This window comes from Passer domesticus, chromosome 3 (genome assembly GCF_036417665.1).
Source record: "Passer domesticus isolate bPasDom1 chromosome 3, bPasDom1.hap1, whole genome shotgun sequence".
NCBI classification, from domain to species: Eukaryota; Metazoa; Chordata; class Aves; order Passeriformes; family Passeridae; genus Passer; species Passer domesticus.
Window position 1 is genome coordinate 22,427,412 of NC_087476.1, and position 19,215 is coordinate 22,446,626.

General features: G+C 34.6%; 1 protein-coding gene across 3 annotated transcripts in view; it reads right to left on the reverse strand.

The window, feature by feature from the left end:
- The window catches only part of CSMD1 (CUB and Sushi multiple domains 1), a 1,052,894-nt gene that overhangs the window by 316,885 nt on the left and 716,794 nt on the right, over positions 1-19,215 (reverse strand). For all 3 annotated transcript variants that reach the window (XM_064412131.1, XM_064412130.1, XM_064412133.1), the window contains exons 8-10: positions 13,942-14,029; positions 7,171-7,295; positions 2,948-3,069 (exon numbers count right to left, since the gene is read on the reverse strand). In XM_064412131.1, the coding sequence (XP_064268201.1) occupies positions 2,948-3,069; positions 7,171-7,295; positions 13,942-14,029 (335 nt within the window). The remainder of the gene's footprint in view (positions 1-2,947; positions 3,070-7,170; positions 7,296-13,941; positions 14,030-19,215) is intronic.

Below are 19,215 nucleotides of genomic sequence, written 5' to 3' on the forward strand. Positions count from 1 at the left end.
AGTTGGCTAAGACCTGAAACTATGCTACTGTCTGTAAAGGATGTTGAAATTTGTTTTCATTTTGAGTTGGCACTAAAAGTCTGCCCCCACACCAGCAATGGAATGCAAAGTTTGTAAAATGTTTCCATTTAAAAAAAGAATTATTAAAATATTACAAATTTTTATGGTTTTGGGGTGGTTTTTTTTGGGTGTTGTTTGTTTGTTTTGTTGGTGGTTTTTTTTTGTTTGTTTGTTTGGCTTTTGTTTTGTTTGCAGTTTTTGGGGGGATATTTTTTCTGCAAGGAAACCTAGGAAATCTCTTTAACTGTATTATCCTCTTCAAAATGCATTGAATGCTATGTTAAGAGAAAACACTATCTTATCTTGCAAAATTCTACTTGCAAACTAACCTGATAAAAGGCACAAATTCATTTTTAGAGTAATTTAAAAGTAATTCAAAATACAGAGTAACAATATGTCGTGAGCTGTCTGCCTCCTCAGAAAAGAAAATCAACAGGACCATAAGCATTCTGATAAACATTTTCAAATCTGTAAGTCAAAAGAGTACATTCCTCGAAGTAATTTTGTACTTTTAAAATCAGACCTCAATACACAGTTAAATTTTCAAGAATTGTGTCATTCCCCAAGAAAAGTCAAAGATGAAAATCTGCAAAACTTTCAGCATATCTTAAAATAATGTCATTGTTTTGGAAACATTAAAATTATTTTGGTAATTTATTTTTTTAAAGTTCATAGATTTCAAAATGCTAGCAATATTTTTTTTTTATTAAAAAGACATAGTGTTCCATTCAATCAGATAATCTGTAAAGGAAAAGGATTTTCTTTCACATCTTTTATTAACTCAAAAGGTGTGTATTAACTCCCAATGCAGTTAGGGAACGAAATCGCAATACTGATAAAGATGATGTAGACTTTATATGAAAGCAACCTAATGATACTGTAAGCCTTAAATAAGTCTGATTTTAATACTTCACATTTACAGTTATCATGGTCCTAAAGAAACTACAGTCTTTCCAAGAGACATCAAATTAAGAAAATTCTTTCTTGGCTGCACTGCTAGACAAATCCAAGTTCAATAAAAAGGCAACCCATTCAATATTGCCCATCCTGTTGAAAATGAAAGCCTTAAAAGTTACAACTCTTTTTCTCATGCTGGGATTATCAGTGTCTGTTAGCATGTCTTTACCTTCCATACAGCTGGATACAACAAGTGTTAATTTTTTTCCTGGGTGAAAGCTCCAAGTGTTTACTCAGACCTCTTAAATTTGAACATAACATAATTTATCTGTCTGGGTGCACAATTCCTCCTATTGATTCTTGTATCTGACGAACTAGCAACCTGCCCAAAGAACACTACTCAAGAGTAGTGTTTTTTCAAGTAAAAATTAATCCACACCGATCTCATTAAGTCCTTGCACTACTAAAAATTCTAAATTCAGTGAGAAAGATACATTGTATAGAATGAAGAGAACTTGTGCATTATTGTAGTAGATGGGGATTTACTGTTTTTCATAGGTAAACCCCCAACGTCTCCATAGAAAACATACACTGAACAGTTTAACACCATAGTCAGGATCAATTTTTCTACTTAAAATTAAAATTAACTGAATAAAGAAAGCATGAAGATGCCAATACACTCCTGTATTAGCAGGAATGTAAACCTTTTTTTTTTTAATGCACATTTAGTTTTTCTCTTACAAAAATATACTGTTTTTCAAAATTGACAACACACTACTGAATATAAACTTGAGTAGATTAAATTTTCATACATTTTCCATAATTTAAATGCTTTTCTATATTTAAAAATGCAAAGTAATTTAACTATTTCTATCAAATGCGATGATTTTAAAGTAAAAGGCCTTCTAGGAGAAATATTCACATCCAATGGCTATTCTAAATAAAACATAACAGTTCAGTTTGCAACTGAAAACAGCTTTTTCTGTTCTGTGAGAAATCCCACTACAGTAAAATCTTTCTCAATATAGGAGTTTTGTACTTTGGCCCATTTTCATGAATACATATCTTTACTGAGCCAAACTGAATCCTCTTTAAGAAAAAAGTGAACTTAATTAACTTTACAAAGAAACAGTATTTGCATCTCAAAAATATGCTATGACAGCATGCAGCAAATTTATCTTTTCTGCAGCTAAATATTTTCACTTATTTATGCTAAGATAAACATTTTTTCCTTAACTACTTTAAAAAAGTCAAGAATATGGTCTTCCAAAAAGCTGCACAGGAAATATATGCTTTGAATTATGAAAGCACATATAGATCATGCATTCCCTGCCATATAGCAATTCATTTATTCAGCATTTCATTACGAAGAAGTACAATATAAGTAAAGTATTTTAACTTCTCTTTTCCTCTTTTTTTTTTTTTCCTACAGGTAAGGCATTTTCATCCTTTACTGATTTTGTAGAAAAACAGTAAAAATATTCTTTTATGACTGCTATTTTATACATAATTAGATGACTAATTCATAGTTATGTATTAAGAATCATTACTGGAAAACAGTGGATTGAAAAGAAATTATGTAGGTAGCAAAATAACTAATAACAGCTGTCAAAATACTTACGTGTAATGTCCAGTTTTTATGCCAAGAAATTTTATGTTAAGATTCAACAGTGATTAAGTATCAAGGTGCAACATGAAAAATTCACTATCAACTCATTTAGCAATGTGGAATTTTAATTACAGTCTTCTGTACTTCACTAAAAAATGTATTTAAAACTTGAAAATTTTAAGTTAGACCGATTACTATGAGTGGACATTTTCATACATGCTGCTTTTGTCCCCTCTACTGCCCAGTGTATTTTTGTAGCAACTCTACTCTGTTCCTTTTTGTGTTTAAATGTGTTCATGCATTTCTGTAAATATACATAAAATATTTTTAAGACAAGTTCAAAACTCTACCATTTCACTTAAGACAAGAGGAAAAGCATACCTTTTCTGGATCAGTTGTTGTAATGACCCACACGCAGTGTGCGTTGTCTTCATATTGAACGGGATAATTTGGTGATGTGATAATGCCACTCGGTCCACGTAAATTAGAACCACATGTTCTAGCTAAAATGATAACCAACAAACCAGATTGCTTTAGACTGGATGCTCTGTTTAAAATAAATATGATAAAAATGCCACAGCATTAGCAACAACTTGCCATGAAAATATTACTATGCTGATGTATTCCATAACAATTTGTCCTTAAAGATATTTCAGCCAGACGAAAAAATCCTGAAAATTTACATACGGAGGAAGAAATGAGCACTTTTCAATTTAATCAGCCCAATATTTACAATACTTTATTCTTACTTTATGCAGATTAAATAGTCAAAATTATCATATCAATATTCTGTTTGGAGAGAGATTTACCCTTTCCAAATGGATGGAGGGAGCCTTCTACCCATGCATGTTATAAGGGCCAGACTGAGTTCTGAAACCATTACAAACGCTCTGCCACATTCAGCAAACCAGATAGTCAGCATTTAAAAAATATATTACTTAACATATTCAGCTCTCTTCTAAAGAGCATTAAGGATAGACTTTGCAAGAATACTCAAATTTCTCAAAATATTTAAGAAACTAGAAGCATTTAAAATATTTAGACAGATAATTTCCAATGACACAGATTTACAGAACTCAGAATATTTCAAAATGTTACTGTCATGTTTATGGTACTACGGTACATTGTTAACAGGCTAAACAGAGAGTCTAGATCATAAAATTTCTAAGTACAAATTTTGCAGAATTTCTTAGATACAAATCTCAGAATCTACCCATATATATTCTACTACCTTCTGATGTGATTTAGTCCCTTTAGTTTCTTATGTTTTGGTACAGGCAAGAGGAATGACTAGATTCTTTAAAAACTTGGTCATTCTTTTTCTGAATATTGGAATAAAACACACAACTTATTTCTGGTACTTTAGAAAATTTTAGTTTTCATCTCTGTCTGTGGTAGCCTGCATTCTAAAGCATGAAATATGGGTGTTTCTTTACTTCATGAACTGCTGGGAGGAAGCCTGATCTTCTCAATGAATAAAGTACCACTTCTATTGGTACAAATTTCCTACTGGTACAAATACCAAAAAAAAGTACTAGATGAAAATAACTATCAGATTTTCTGTCCCTCCCTCTCAATATACTACCAGTACTAGGTCCTTTGTTACGATGTTAAGAGACTTTGAGAACTCATTATAATTCCATTACGAGATTAATCAAATAGGACTCCATTTTCTGTGAAAATGTCTGTCTGTGTATGTTGGGAGAGTGGAACTAGATGATCTTTAAGTTTCTTTCTGTCATGGTTTGTTTTAATTCTTGCTACTTTTTTTTCTTATAGATACTATTAATAAAATATTCTTTATACCCTTTTAAAGTTTTAAACCCACTTTACCTTTCTCCTAATCCTATCTCACAATAAAAAGTAAGTACACTAATAATTAGCAAACACCAAACCTGCCACATTCATCAACACATTAATTAAAAAAATCTGAAAATTAGTAAAATCTCAAACTAACTAATCAAAACCACTACACTTTCCAACACTAATCATTCTAAGATTCCATGTGTATGACCAAAACTGTCTTAATAGCCACCCACCAATTTAAGTCTCAGATACCTCACATGAAAATCTTCTGTTACAATCCCAGTAGAAGTCTAAACAAACCCCCTCATCTACATAGGAAGTTCTACAAAAGCATAATTTAACAGTTATTAAAAGGGTGTGTGTACTTAACACAGAAAAAGAAAGTCACAGAATCACTTAGGTTAGGAAAGAGGTCTAGGGTCACCGAGGAAAAGGCTTAACCTACCACTGTCCAGTCCATCACTAAACCATGTCCCTCAGTGTCACAAAAAACTAATCACATTTAAGGATGCCACACTATGCTGCCTGCTAACAATACAGAAAGCTTGGCACATTGCTGCTGCACTAAGCAACCTATATTCTTTTAATTGAGGGAATAACAAGGAAAAATTAATTGGATCTGAAATACAGGGCATTTTCTTTCTAGTAACTGCTAGAAACACTATACCTCCAGGACCATAACTATCACACTATCTATTACTTTATTTTCAATTCCTGCAGCCTAAGGTCTGCAGCAGCAGACACTAATCCAGAGGTGCAACTGTGTAGCTATAAAAACATCAGGCGGTCTCTCCTGTAGCTGTCCACAAAGCAGGAAGGCTAAGAAACATCTCCCTTGCAGAGAGATTTTTTATTCAAGCTGTTACTCCTTTCTCCTATTCAAACTTCTAAGATAAGGCTAAAAGGATGGGGAGGGGAAAGGGGTAAAGCCAAGCAAGAGGCACCATTGAAGTTGAACCCAGAGGTCTGTTCAGGAAATGGAGTTATTGCAAAAGACTGCATAAAAATATTAGATAGCCATGTACTCTGCCTACAGAAAACAGGAATGTATCACCGTAAAGTTTTTGTGTGGAATTCAAGGAAACTGGGGGCATTTACATTATCAAGCAGTTTTCAAGGGCAGTGTCTGGGGCCTGCCATCACTCCCTGCCTGTGACCGAGGTGTGGTGGTGGGGTGGGCCAGGAGCTGCACCACCAGCATGAGCAGACCCCAGTGGTGCTGGGGACCATTGGACCCCAGACATTGTTATGCCCTTTAAAGTAATGTCAGGAACTTGCCAAGAGCAAGATGGTTCCTATGACTTTCCATCAGATTCCTAAGTTTTGAGCTTTGTTAGTCACCATTCTGAGCTTCTTCAGTAAGACTTGCTCTCTTGAAGTCATTAAGCTCACAGTAGTCACATGCAGTTTATCAGCTTTTCCACTTTAAGTTGATGATAATTTAAAAACTGTGATAAGCACTTATTTTAACTGTGTATTTTATTACTTTTAATTGGTGCTTATATGAGCACTATGAATACTGGCGTCTTGGATGCCAGTAAAGGAATTGAGAATAATACAGACTGCAAACAAACCCTGCCTCTTTCACTCCTCACAATCCACAAACATGCACGCCATAATACTGACCAAGAATTATACACCATTGAGAAGTGAAGCACATACATGTTTATGCAAGTTGAAAAAATCCAATCTGGCAGCAGGAAAAAAAATGGAATTACAAAATAACTAGGTAATGAAACCTTTTTAGAGAAGTATATGAATTTTATATAAATGAGTTTATGTTTTAGCACATTCGTGAACAAAAAAGAAGTGTAAATTCAAGTGTTACAAATCCTCCAGTGTTTCTTAAACTGGTATCACTTGCTGCCCTGGTACTTGGCATTCTAGTGTAAGATTCCATGTGTGCAAGAAGTATCAATTTTATCTATCTCAAAATGAAAATAAAAGTATCTCTATCAGTTTGTATGACTTCTTTTTTCTTTTCCAGTTAATGGTGGTGGTTTGCTCTGCTTATCCTGGCTAGGTTGACTGGTTCTAGGAGAATCGAACGGAAGAACATTTCAAGGGTCAAGGCTCTCATTAGCATGTACAATCAAAATGTGCAACCCCAAATATTTTTTCTACTGAGATAAAAAGTTCTGTACATAGAAATCCATTCTTTATTTTCTCCTATACACCTCAGATCTGATGTACTTCAGCAACATTTATAAATTTTTCTGTGTTTTTGTTACAGACAGTAGATTGCAATGGAAAAACATACAAAGTAACAAAAAGCCACTTCCCCTGCTCCGCCATAAAAGTGGGGCGGACAGGAATTGAAAGCAGGGGCATCTAGATGCGGAAACATTTAGAAATAAGTTAGAAGGTCAGGTTTTATGTAAAGCTGAACAAAATAGATGAACAGAAAGGAATTTAGTGAAAAATCAGGACTAGGTAAATATCTGGGACTGATTAAAACATAGAATGATAGTGAGAATCTCATATTTGGGAATTTAGAAAAAAATAACATAAACCTAAATAATTAGTTCTACTTAAAGTAAGTTTATAATGACAAAAGGAAGACTAAGTGAAATTAAAACTATTTAAATGAAATTTGCTCCCTAAATGGATACTCTTTTGAAACATTTGATGGCATGCTTCAAGCTACATAAAAATCTTTGTACAATTATAATCATATATACACATATACATGAGATATTGTTCCCGGTTTTAGTTTTCTTAGTTTTGAATTTCATTGCAGCAAAAACTATAAATTACCCTTCCAAACTTCACAAAAAATTCCAAAGAATAGGAGTTACCTCTGCAAATTGGCCTGTGGTCACTCCAGGCAGCCAATGTATCTGTCACTCTCTGACAAGTGATGCTCTTAGAACCTTGCAGTACATAATTGTCTTCACAGGAAAACTGTACACTTGCACCCACCCTAGGAGAAAAAGGGGAGAAAGAAGGAAGGAATTAAATATATTTTAATCTCAATATTCTCAAATAAATGCAAATATTGCCAACTGATAATATTTCCAGATGTAAACAAAAAAATTCAGGTGCAAAATTCTACTCTATCAATATTTTATTCATAAAAAAACAACTTATACTCTAGGGAAAAGGTCTATTATTCAGTTTGCCCTCCTTTTAAGGAGGGCAAAACAATTAGTGTCACAAAACAATTGTGACACTAAGTTTGTTCTTTTACAGTACAATTTCAATGAATATATGGATGTATATTTTATCTAAGAAAATATATAAACACAATTATTTCAGGCAACAGAACATACTTAATGGATAATTTCAACATTGCTGTATTCACTCAAATGAGAGAATAAGTAATTAGATGTGGAAATTTGTCAACACATATAACCAGGAAATATTAATTTCAATCAATGGCAGAAATCCATTAAATATTCCTGACCCTGCTGGAATTTCCTCTAAAACATTACATTGAATTATAAATTGTTTAGGACTGAAATTTGACTATTATACTTGTAACATGGAAATGTATCACTTTGGAATTACTTATGCTACCCAATTGTTATGAAGATTTTCAAAAACTGTATACACTTATGGTCTATATCACAGTTTTCTTAAACAGTATTTACACATCTGGCTCCATTTATTATTTGTGATATTCTTTGTTCCCCACCATAAATAACTGGTTCTGTTGTTTTCTTGCACTTTTAAATCTGTATTTATTATATTAAATCTGTATTTATTATTATTTATTTATTAATTCCTTTCATGAACTACGTGAACTCAACAAAGCAGATAGTTTAGTCTCTGTAAGTTATTGAGTCCTAAACAGCAAGGGGTTGCTATATGGCACTCAGGAGGCTCAATGCTTAAAACCGTGCTGTGAAAAACTGTATATAACGCCATTCACTATCACAAGCTTGCTCCCACACTTCATGGACAAGTATTTCCTTAGTTTCTCAGAGAATCTCACAAACACTAACTATATTGTTTATTGATATTATTATGTGCTTCTATACTTCTTTTCATTCTTTCAGGAAATTTTAATAGGACTGTTTTCTTTTCGTTAATTTAAAAATTTTAGTGTGATGCTTCAAATCTAGAAATGCTTTAAAAACTGCTCTTCCTATTACTTTGTTATTGAGCTGTTAAATAAGAAAACTCAGAAATGCAGGGAAAATATTGGCCTTTTTCTTCCATAATTCATGTAAAATGCATAAAATTCTTGAAGGGTAATGTGAGTTTCTAAAATTGTCTTCATTTTATACTTGTCATAATCTTCAGAACATTCCTAAAGCTCTCAGGAAAAGAGACCAAGCATTTTTCTAAAAATATACCTCAAATTAATAAAATTTCATTTATTTTATTTGTAAAGAAAAATGTACTCATTAATCTGACATTATAATGCCATAAACATGGTTTTTTTAATGGATTTTTCTCCTATTTTCTAGAATTAGGATCTCTGTATTTCTTTTTTTTTTTTTTTTTTGGAAAAAACCCAATCGGTTACCTAGCAGTAATAAATGGAAATTGAGAAGTAAAGTATTTAAAAATCATATTGGATGAAGGCCATCCTACAAGTGTAATTGATGCATGAAGCAACATGAAAACAAACATTTCCCCCAAACGGTGTACATATAAAAACATGGAGTGAAATTAAATGTATAATTACTGGTTGTCTCCAACAGCAATTTATAATTTAAAATACCTGAATATCCCACCCCAGAAAGAAAAAAAGAGGATAGACGGAAATGAACAGGAGGAATACAAATATTTTTATGTCTAATAAAGTAAGAGAATGATTTAATGTTTAGATTGGGTTTTGATCATTGTAGAAATAATTTTAAAGTTTTTATTATTGTATACATAAAAAATTACACATTAATTTAAGCTATACACTCATGATAATTCAATTTGTTTCAATATTATTCTACATTATTCTATGTATTTCAGGGGGTTGGGGTATCTTTTCCTGAAGCTCTGGAAATAGCTTCTATCCAAGGATCTAAGGGCAATTAATGTGAACTTCATATGTTTTATACGGTGGGTATAATCTTCTGAAATGTCTGAACACAAACTAAGGGACACAAAATAAATATGCTGAATGCAACCTAATAAAAAAAAAAAGAAGAAACATAGCAAAAAATATCACATTAAAGAACAAGGCACAAAGTACTCCAAAGCTCCTTATGGATCTAAATAAGTATCTTAGAAGAGGGGATGCATCTGGATCACAGTCTACAATAAAACTATTCACACATCCAAATTGCTGAGTCTTTCCTTTGATTAAGCTTGACAGTTTCCCATTTAAAAAGGGGACATCTTTATGAAGATGTCTTATAACTTGTTTGATATGTGATTTCAAAGAAAAATCCTAGTTCATTTAATATCCACTAATTAAGAAGGAAAGGTTTTAATTTAATTTGGGGAGTTTTATTGGGTTTTTTTGTTTGTGGGTTTGGTTTTTTTTCCCCACATCTCTACCTCCTTAGTCACTGAGCAAATCTGTGCACACCAGAAGTCTTGTGTTTTGCTTTGTTACTTCTCTCTGTAATTATTAAACACAGGGAAGAAATCTGTTTCCTCATTTTTTTTTCTATTTTGAATTTGAACTCCATCCAAACATAATCTGTGGGTTTGTAAAGAGGGCTAGAATTTGACTGGAAGAAGCTATTTTAAAAAAAAGAAAATACCAACATAAAAAAGTTAATTTAATTTTCAAAATCTGTTTTGAAAATTTAAAAGCCATTTGTTTTACAAGCATAAAGCCATTTGTTTTACAAGCATTTGTTTTTAAAACACATTGAACTGCTGCCCTGCCACTAATGAAATTATGGGAAATAACTGCATTTTCACATACCATATGATATTTAAGCAGAGCTGAAACAGTATTATTTAGATACATTTCAGATTTCATTTAAACAATCTACTGGTTTGCAATCTCACATAAATATAAAATGTGATCTTGACTTTAAAATTGTATTGATTAAGTTCTCATTACTCTAGCCAAGTCTGACTTGCCATTTCTGCTCCAAAATGAATGTAATATCCATTGGGTTGTTTCAAAACCACTGAAAATAATCTCCCTACTTCCTGAAATGAACACAGTGGAAGCATAGCAGGAGGACAGAAAGAAAAGGTTAAGATTTCAATACCTTTTTGTTTGCTTTATTATATTAGAATGAATGCCATTATTATGCTGAAAAGTATGAAACCCTTTTCAAAGAACTTGTCATCACTGAATCAGTTGGGTCTCAGGTTGTCTGGAAAATAAACCCTCTGCCTTTCCATCAATCCCACTTATAGCATGTCTTTCAGTAGACTGGAAAAGATTTTGAATAATGTGCATTTTCACGTGTTTTAGTTCAGATTAATATTCACAGTTGTCATTCTCCTGACAAGAACAATAGCTCCTTCTGCTGTTTATACTTGCCTCTTAGAAAAGAAAATAAACATTGCCTTTCTTTACTCTCCAGAGTACCTTTATTACATTGGAGAAATGCAAGCTGTAGGAAATATTATTTCCCCTTTTCCTGTGGAAGAGCTTAATTTGTCATTTCATAGAAACAAAAACCAGATTTCAGCCAAAATTTCTATTTAAATGTCTGTCTACATTTAGACAGTTAACTTTAAAATAGATATTAACAAACTTTAAAGTATATGAGAAACATTTGCTGTTGCATAATGAGTTTTTCAGATAGTAAATAACGTTTAGGTGGAAAACAAACTATTTCTCTCAAATAATATTCAGAACTGGAGGCCCAAAACATGCACACAATTAACATGATCAAAGTATACAACATGTTTTATTTATCTTATGTTATATGATGTTGCTTGTTGAACATTTTATGTATTTGTTTATCCTCATGAACAGTAAGATACACTTGGTGAAATGAAAATATCCTAAGAGGCTGGATGGGATGAAGGAGGTAGGGAAATAGCCTTACTCTGTAAATTCAGTAAGCACAAGCATTACTCATAAATAAGCTCCAGGCATTTGAGAAACCTTTAACCTAAAATAATTCCTAAAAGTCTGTGTTCAAAACATAGTTATCTGTGGTTTGCAAGGTTCTTTGTCATTCAATTGCCTTGGATATCTTCAAATGTACTTTGAGCTTTAGGGTTCTTTTGGATTTTCCCTCTTGGTATTTCTATGCATTGCTGGGAAATTTGTTGTTGAGCTCTTCCATGTTTGGGTTCACATGCTTCAGATCTTTGAATAGGTTTCACCAAAACTATTTTACTTTGCTTTCTCTTTCAATTTACAGACTACCCCCTAGAGCTGAAAAGAAGTATTTTTCTTCCTTACCCTCTCTGAGCTTATCAGTGCTCTTAAACCTGCTGCTGTTTCTTAACAATTGTTCATATGCCACTTTTCATGATATACATGAACACATAAAAGCTGAATGACATTTATAGATTCACAGACTAAAGTAGATTGGAAGAGCACATCATCTAGTCCATTTGAAGCAAGCCCAGTTGGAAGAGAGGGCTCAGAGACCTGCTTGGGTGAGTTCTGAATGCCTTCCTGGATGGAGAGTCCACAGATTTTTTCACAAACTTCAGTGCTTTACTATCCTCATAGTAAAAAACATGACTTTTTTTTTTTTAAATCCTGAATCTAGTAGTAATTTAAACATGTCTCGCCTTATTTCCATTGCCTCCAGTCCTGTAACTGTTAACTACTTCCAGAGATGCTTTTCTCTATCCACTGATAACAAAGTGATCCTAGACATCGCCCCAATTCTTCAACTAAGTATTTTATTTGGAGGAATTCAGAAGTGGCATGTTCTGCATCATTTATGGAGGGATACCTGCGCATGCCTGCACAATCAGGAAAGTAAAACAGTCTCCAAAATGACAGTGGGAATATAAAGGTATTCCTTGGATGAATACACAGAGGCACTTTAATACCTCTTGAGAAAGAGTTTTATTTTAGTATCATAGCATCCCATTTTTACCTAGTCTTCTACTGCCTGATGCTTCTCTCTGTATTTCATCAAACATTAATAACGACTTAAATAGGAATTGCATTTCTTTTCCTAAAATAGCAGCCCTTTGGACAGGGGCTGCTATACATACTGAATTTTTGCATCATGCAATTTCATTTGCAGTAGATGTGCTGACAAGTTGGATCAGAACACATAGAAGAGGACATCAGGAAACATTTAGAAAACTTGTGTCTCTAGCCTATTAATTGAAATCTTATATTCTTTCATTATTTTTAAAACACATTGAACTGCTGCCCTGCCACTAATGAAGCCATGACTTTGCATATAACTGAATCTTTTAATGTTAGAGATCTTTATGATTTCTCAAACTCCTTTGAGGATAAATAGAGAAAAATCTGAGAAGTATGTCAGTCAGAAAGAGAATAGATTTTAAATTTATTTTTCTTCTCAGTTATGGCCTAGGTTGCAGAGAACTTTGCACAATTCCTTCTAAATCCTATGAACTGTTCCTCTATCTTAGCTCTGACTGTCCATTCTCTGCTGAGCAATTTATAAATCTCTGCTTGAGCTGGAAGCTCCCATCTCCTTCCTTTGACCCTTTTTCCCTGCTGCACCTTCAAGTCTCTGGTTTTTTTCCTCAACAGGGAAGGAGGAAACTTCCTCATTTCTCCATAGCAGTTCCTTTGAACGTGTCTTTTTTTTTAATATAACAAAAGGTGAAAACAAGAAAAAACAGGAGATGGCATTCATCACAGCCTCAGACACTGAGTTTGCTATGTTGCCCAAGCTTTTTAACAGCTTTTACATAGTGAGAAAACAGATAATACTCTCTGCTTCTTCTTCTATGCTGTCCATGGATTTCTGCTTTTTCTCCATAGGGGAGATTATTATGCTTTAAAATTCTTTTTTAAAATGCATTGATTTAAAAAACAACTCAAGCAAAAACAATCCGAGATATGCAATTCAATAAATCTATTTTGACAAAAGATCAAGAAATTTGAAACTAAGGAAATTATACTCATCTATAGTTACAGACTGCCTTACGTTACAATGTAAAACCTATCCAAAATTATGTATTCTATCACCATCCTCATAAGCTGTTAAAAACAGGTGAGGTAGTGTTCTTTATCTCCTCCATGACTCGTCTCTGATAACTCCCTCCAGGGGATATCTTCTGCTAATGAGCCATCAAGCTTCACTGCATGACTGATAAGATTACATCATCATTGTGAGATGGCCACCCAGGGGGAGGAATGACCATTCCTACCTGGTTATAATCTGAGAATTTGGAAAACCAGAACAGCTCTACCTATTAAATTCCCAGAGGACAGGAGCTACATAATCACCACTGGAACTTCACAGGAAGACAGACCCTTCCACAGGATCATCACTTCAACAAAATCACATCTATCCCTTCAACAGGACTGCAGCCAGCATTTAATCAGACTGCTACCACCACCCTGACCAACACGGTGTCACGTTACATCCTGACTCTGTCAGTTTAAGCCAGTGTTTTCTGCCTTTATTTTAATTTTCCTATTACATTGTAGTTCTGACTTTTACTGATTTGCTTTCAAACTAACACACAGGCTGTGTATAAATATAACAGGAAATATCTTCCTCTTGATCATATAGAAAATTAAATGTGCCTACCTGAAGTCAGAGCCTACCCTCTTCCCATTTTCAGGAATTCCCGGATCAGGACAAGTATCAGAAGCAATTGCATCCCCACCCTGGGTCACTGCAAAGTAAAGAAAAAAAAAACATATTAGACTTGCAACTCTAAAGATGACTCTTTACATTTCCCATGCATAAACTACCATTGCCTGAATGCAACCATATTTTGACTTTTTTTTTTTCAACCAGTGGAGATTATTACCAAAAAGAATCCCCACCAAATTGATTTATTTGTGTATTATTTAGTTATAATTTGTTATGGTAAAAAAAAAAAAAAAAAACAAAAAAAACACTTTTGTTCTGTGAGAAATGATGGATTTCCAACAGTCATTCATTTTATGAATACATTAGAATTCAAAGTTTTCCTCAGACAGGAAAAAATCCATTTCATTAAACCACCTTCTGAAATCTTCACAAAATACCACTGTAAGGTTAAGGAGTATAAAAAAAAAAAATAAAATCTCCATAATAAAACCTTCCCATTATAAGATTTAAAATAAACAAAAGCCAAGACCCAACTCTGATACTTTAGAACTGTAGCACAGGAATATTTTTATGAATCCCAGAACCATTTAGATTGGAAAAGACCTCCAAGAACATTGAGTCCAACTTTTGACCAATCACTACCTCAACTGAAGATAAAGTTAATCTCAAGAAATATACAAGATACCCTACTGAACAATGTATTTGTAGCCAGCTGAATATGTGTTCATGCAAATGAGGCTCAAATCTCTATTTTATGTTTTTAGCTAAGAGAAAGACAAGGTATGCTATATTGTTCCACTCTTTTTGCCCTCCATTCTTTCTCCATCCAGACCTTCAGATAACTAAATGATACTATGTATATAGATGTCCAGACTTATGGTACTCTCAATACTCGAAACAATTTGAACAGTGTCCCCTTTTTTCCTACTACATTCCTAAAATGGTAATTAAGGAAAATATGAAGTTAAAAGTTATTTGTTGGAACCCAGGACATCTCTCTGGATGCCCTGGATGTCTCAAAGCCCTGGCAGGGGCTTGGAGACCCTGGCAGAAAGCCAAAGACACATGGAAATTCGATCTTAATTCATGGAGCAAATTGACATTTTGAGCAATTTGAATTATTTATATAATTCTTATATAAAGAATTACAGGCCACAAAAGTTTAAGTAGCATAGTAATAGCAATCACAGGGTGAAGGGAAAAATTTTGGAGCACTGTACAGGGGGGTTTTGAACCTTGTACAGGGGGGTTTGGAATCCTGTACATGGGGGTCAGGAGTCCCAAGATGGAGGGATTTGGGCGTGCCCTGTCCTTCTTCTTTCTTTTCCTTGGCATCCATGTTCAGGATGATGTTGGCATGTGTGGATTGGTTCATAGTGAAGGTACACTTGCCAACAAGGGTGAAAGGGTGAAAAGTATTGGAAATAGAAGGTAAATATCTAATACGTAGTTTTCACTTTAAAAGAGACAACCGCCCTGTGGGCGGGGGAGAGTGCCCTTGGCTGTCTTGCTGATCAGACTTCGGCTGGACAGATAGAAAAACTTTGTAGATAAGGAACAATAAACACAACTGAAGACCGAAAAGCAAGAGTCCAGACTCTTTCTTCAAAGCGCGGCTTGCCCAGAACCACCTTTTCCCGTGTTGGGGCAGAGACAAGTAACAGCCGACCCCGACAGTTATTAGTGGTAAACAAATTATACAAACCAGAAGACTGAATATACAGAAAACCCAAACACACATGTGCTTTTTATCCTGCACATATACACATATGGTGCGCCCAGCTGAGAAAAGGAAGAACTGACATAAATACTATGTTAAGTTTGCATTGCCAGGGGTGGCTTCTCTGAGAAACTGTCAGAAGATTCCTCCATGTCCAGTAGAGCCAATCTCTGGCAGCTCCAAAATGGACCTGCTGATGGTCAAGGCTGAGCCAATTAAAAATATTAGTAACATCTATGGGATAACTGACTAAAAATAAAAGTGATTGTGCAATTGTAATTGCAGCCAGAGAAAAGCAGGGTTAGAATGTGTGAAAGGAGCAGCTCTGCAGACACCAAGGTCAGTGCAGAACGAAGGGAAGAGGTGCTCCAGGCACCGGAGCTGAGATTCCCCTGCTGCCCATGGTGCAGCCCATGGTGAGGCAGCCGTGCCCCTGCAGCCCATGGGGATCCACAGGCATGCTGATGCAGGGACCTGCAGACCTGTGGAGAAAGGAGCCCACGCTGGAGCAGGTTTGCTGGTGGGACTTGTCACCCTGTGAAGGACCTACACTGGAGCAGCCTGTCCTTACAGGTCTGCACCCAACACTGCAGCAGTTTGGGGAGTACTGCTGCCCATGGGATGGCTTTACATTGGAGAAGTTAATGGAGAATTATCTCCCATGGGAAAAACAACATGCTGGAGCTGCTTCCTCCCTGAGCAGCAGAAGAAACAAGATGTGATGAACTCATTGAACATAACCCCCATTTCCATCTCCCCGTGCAGCCTGGGGAGCAGGTAGAGCTGGGAAGGAGGGAAAGGTGGGAGAAAGTCTTTATACAGTCTTACTTTACTTCATATTATCCTGCTCTGATTTTGTTAGTATAAATGCAATATCTCTAATTCTAGTCTGTTTTGCCCATGATAGTATTTGGTGAATAATCTTTATTTGGTGAATAATCTTTCTCAGTTCTTATCTCAACTCATGAACTCTTGGTTGTATTTTTTCTCCCCCATCCAGTTGCAGAGTAGGGTGATGGAGAGGCTTTGGTGGATGCCTGGTACCCAGCTGGGGCCAAACCACTACAGTTATATGCTTCCAGTCTTTCTGTTTCCTCCACAAAAAACAGAACTACTAGAAATTTGTGGATCATATTTCCCATCTTAAAAGATTTTTTGGGAAATTTTCTAAGAAAAGGACAGAGCATTCTTCCTGAATTTAAAACACAACACAACAAAACAAAGTTAATTGGAATATTTTAGCTGCACAAAATAAATTACACAAGTCTGAAAGGATTACAGATGACAGCATTACAGCTGAAAGGTGATGTGAGCTTAGATGTAAAAAGCAGCTGGTTTTCCCACACAGTAATATGTTTTCAAATTTAATACAGCAGCAAAAGGAGTGGTGACAAATAGGATATATACAATCAAATTTTAAGAGCTATAAATCTTCATGTCTGTTTTGGCAGCTTCAGGGACAATTCATTTATATAAGAATTCCAAGATTTACAAGGGAAGACTTAATGAGCTAAAAACCTGTATTACAGCACTATAAAAATACAATTGAGACAATGCACTATTATGGACCATAGTTCTTGACCTGAGCACAGGCCAGGTCTTCCATAAAGAAGCAGAAAAGCTTCTGATTACAGTATATTTCAACACATGCCTTTTTTTTTAGCACTACTCACTGTCCTGCATTCTTGTTCTGTACATGAGATCAAGAAAGACTATGATAACATCAAAAATTTCTTTGAAGACACAACTGAAAATATAAGGTCTTACTTAAAAAAAAAATTCCTTCTAAATACAAAAGTGAAACATGAATAAAAATTCAGTTCATCTGGACTTTTGTCCATGTATAGCACATATAATTCACCATCTTGAAAACTCTCTATACTGTTCAATCCTGCTAATTCCACTAATATTACTTGGATTGATAAAGTTTTTTGTGTGTGAATAAAGGCTTTCAGAAAAAGTGTATACTAGTGAGTATGCATATATTTTATTCTGAAAGTTTAATCTTGTAGTTGCTTGAAAAGTGTCAGCACTGAAATGCAGTTATAGTGGAAAACCTGGTCTTGCTACAAAAGCAGCCTGCTTCTACACTGATGTTTCTTAAAATTCTCTCCCCACTAATATTTCTTTCTCTTTTTCAGGAAAAAAAAAAAAGGTCAAATATTTACTACTTTTAGCAGAGAACTGTAGCTATGTTAGTGGACATGAGATTCAGTTTGGACTACTGAATCACCAAAACACAAACATAAGCAAAACTGACATGGTTATTTGATTTACTAACTTTACTAAACATTAACCTTGTGGTAACAACTGTTACACAAGGTGGAGGATGCTACCTTTGCTGCCCTGTTTTAAGGACATGACACAACACATTGGAATTCAGCCATCTCCTTTTACAGATCTATGTAAATACAAAATGCCTAAGTACTTTGGGACATCAGTAAATGCTGAATGAAACCTTAGTGATAGCACAGAATGAAATGATCTTCCCAAATGGATGACAACCTTTGCAAAATTTTCTTCTCAGCCACTACTTTACTCTCACAAGGTGTCAACACACTCACACCAATATTAGGGCAGGGTGTTACAGCCTCTTGCTTATCCAGAGAAATACTCTCTATCTGATTAGAACAGGCATCCTACATCTGGAGCTCAACACATCTTCCTGGAAGTCTACAGGCCTTGTTAAACATGGCACAGGTTTTAGCTTCTATTTTCCCCAGTGAACTGTCAAGTGTACTTTTAACAGATGGTGTTTGCATGACATGCTGTCATGACAAAATAAATCCAATTCCCTGTAAAACAAACCTGCCTGATTATGGCTTTCCAGATGGGGAAGCAAAAAAAGACTCAATCTCTCAAATCAGTAAAACAATTTATTGCCTTTACTGGTTCAGAGACACCAGGGACTTCAGCTCACTTAAGTATATACTTTTAAATATTAGTATGCTTAAAACGTTTACCAGCCAGTATTTTGGAATTTAACTAAAAATTAGGTATTAAGATCTTTTTAGCTCCAACATTTATCATTCAGACTGACAAGAGATGAAAAGGTGCCCAAACATATTCCTGTCAGAGATCTTTACCTTCCTCTGTTACAATCCTGTCAGGTATCCCCTTTATCCACTACTATGAAGTATTGTCCTGCTACTGAGATCCATAATATGTAAGGGGCAAGTATCATTGATTTGAGTATCTCACTTTCAAAATATCTTTGAACCTTGCAGCCTCTACAAGTATTTCCTGGATACAACATTTCTATGCATCCAGTCACATGCCTAATCTTTCATTGGTATAATTTAAAAGAAAAAGACTTTTCAATGCTCTTGAAAGACCCATGTCTAGTTTGTATTTTTTCTACAGTGTATAACGTTTCATTTACTTAGGGTGTTAAAAGGTGTTTCATGCCTTTTGCATCTTTCTTCTGGTTTTTTTTCCCATCTTTTTCACATCAAACTTGAATTGTTTCTTTTATATTCAAAGCTCATTCACAGACTGAGTGTATTTTAACTATCATTTCAACTTACATTTTAAAAATTAAAATT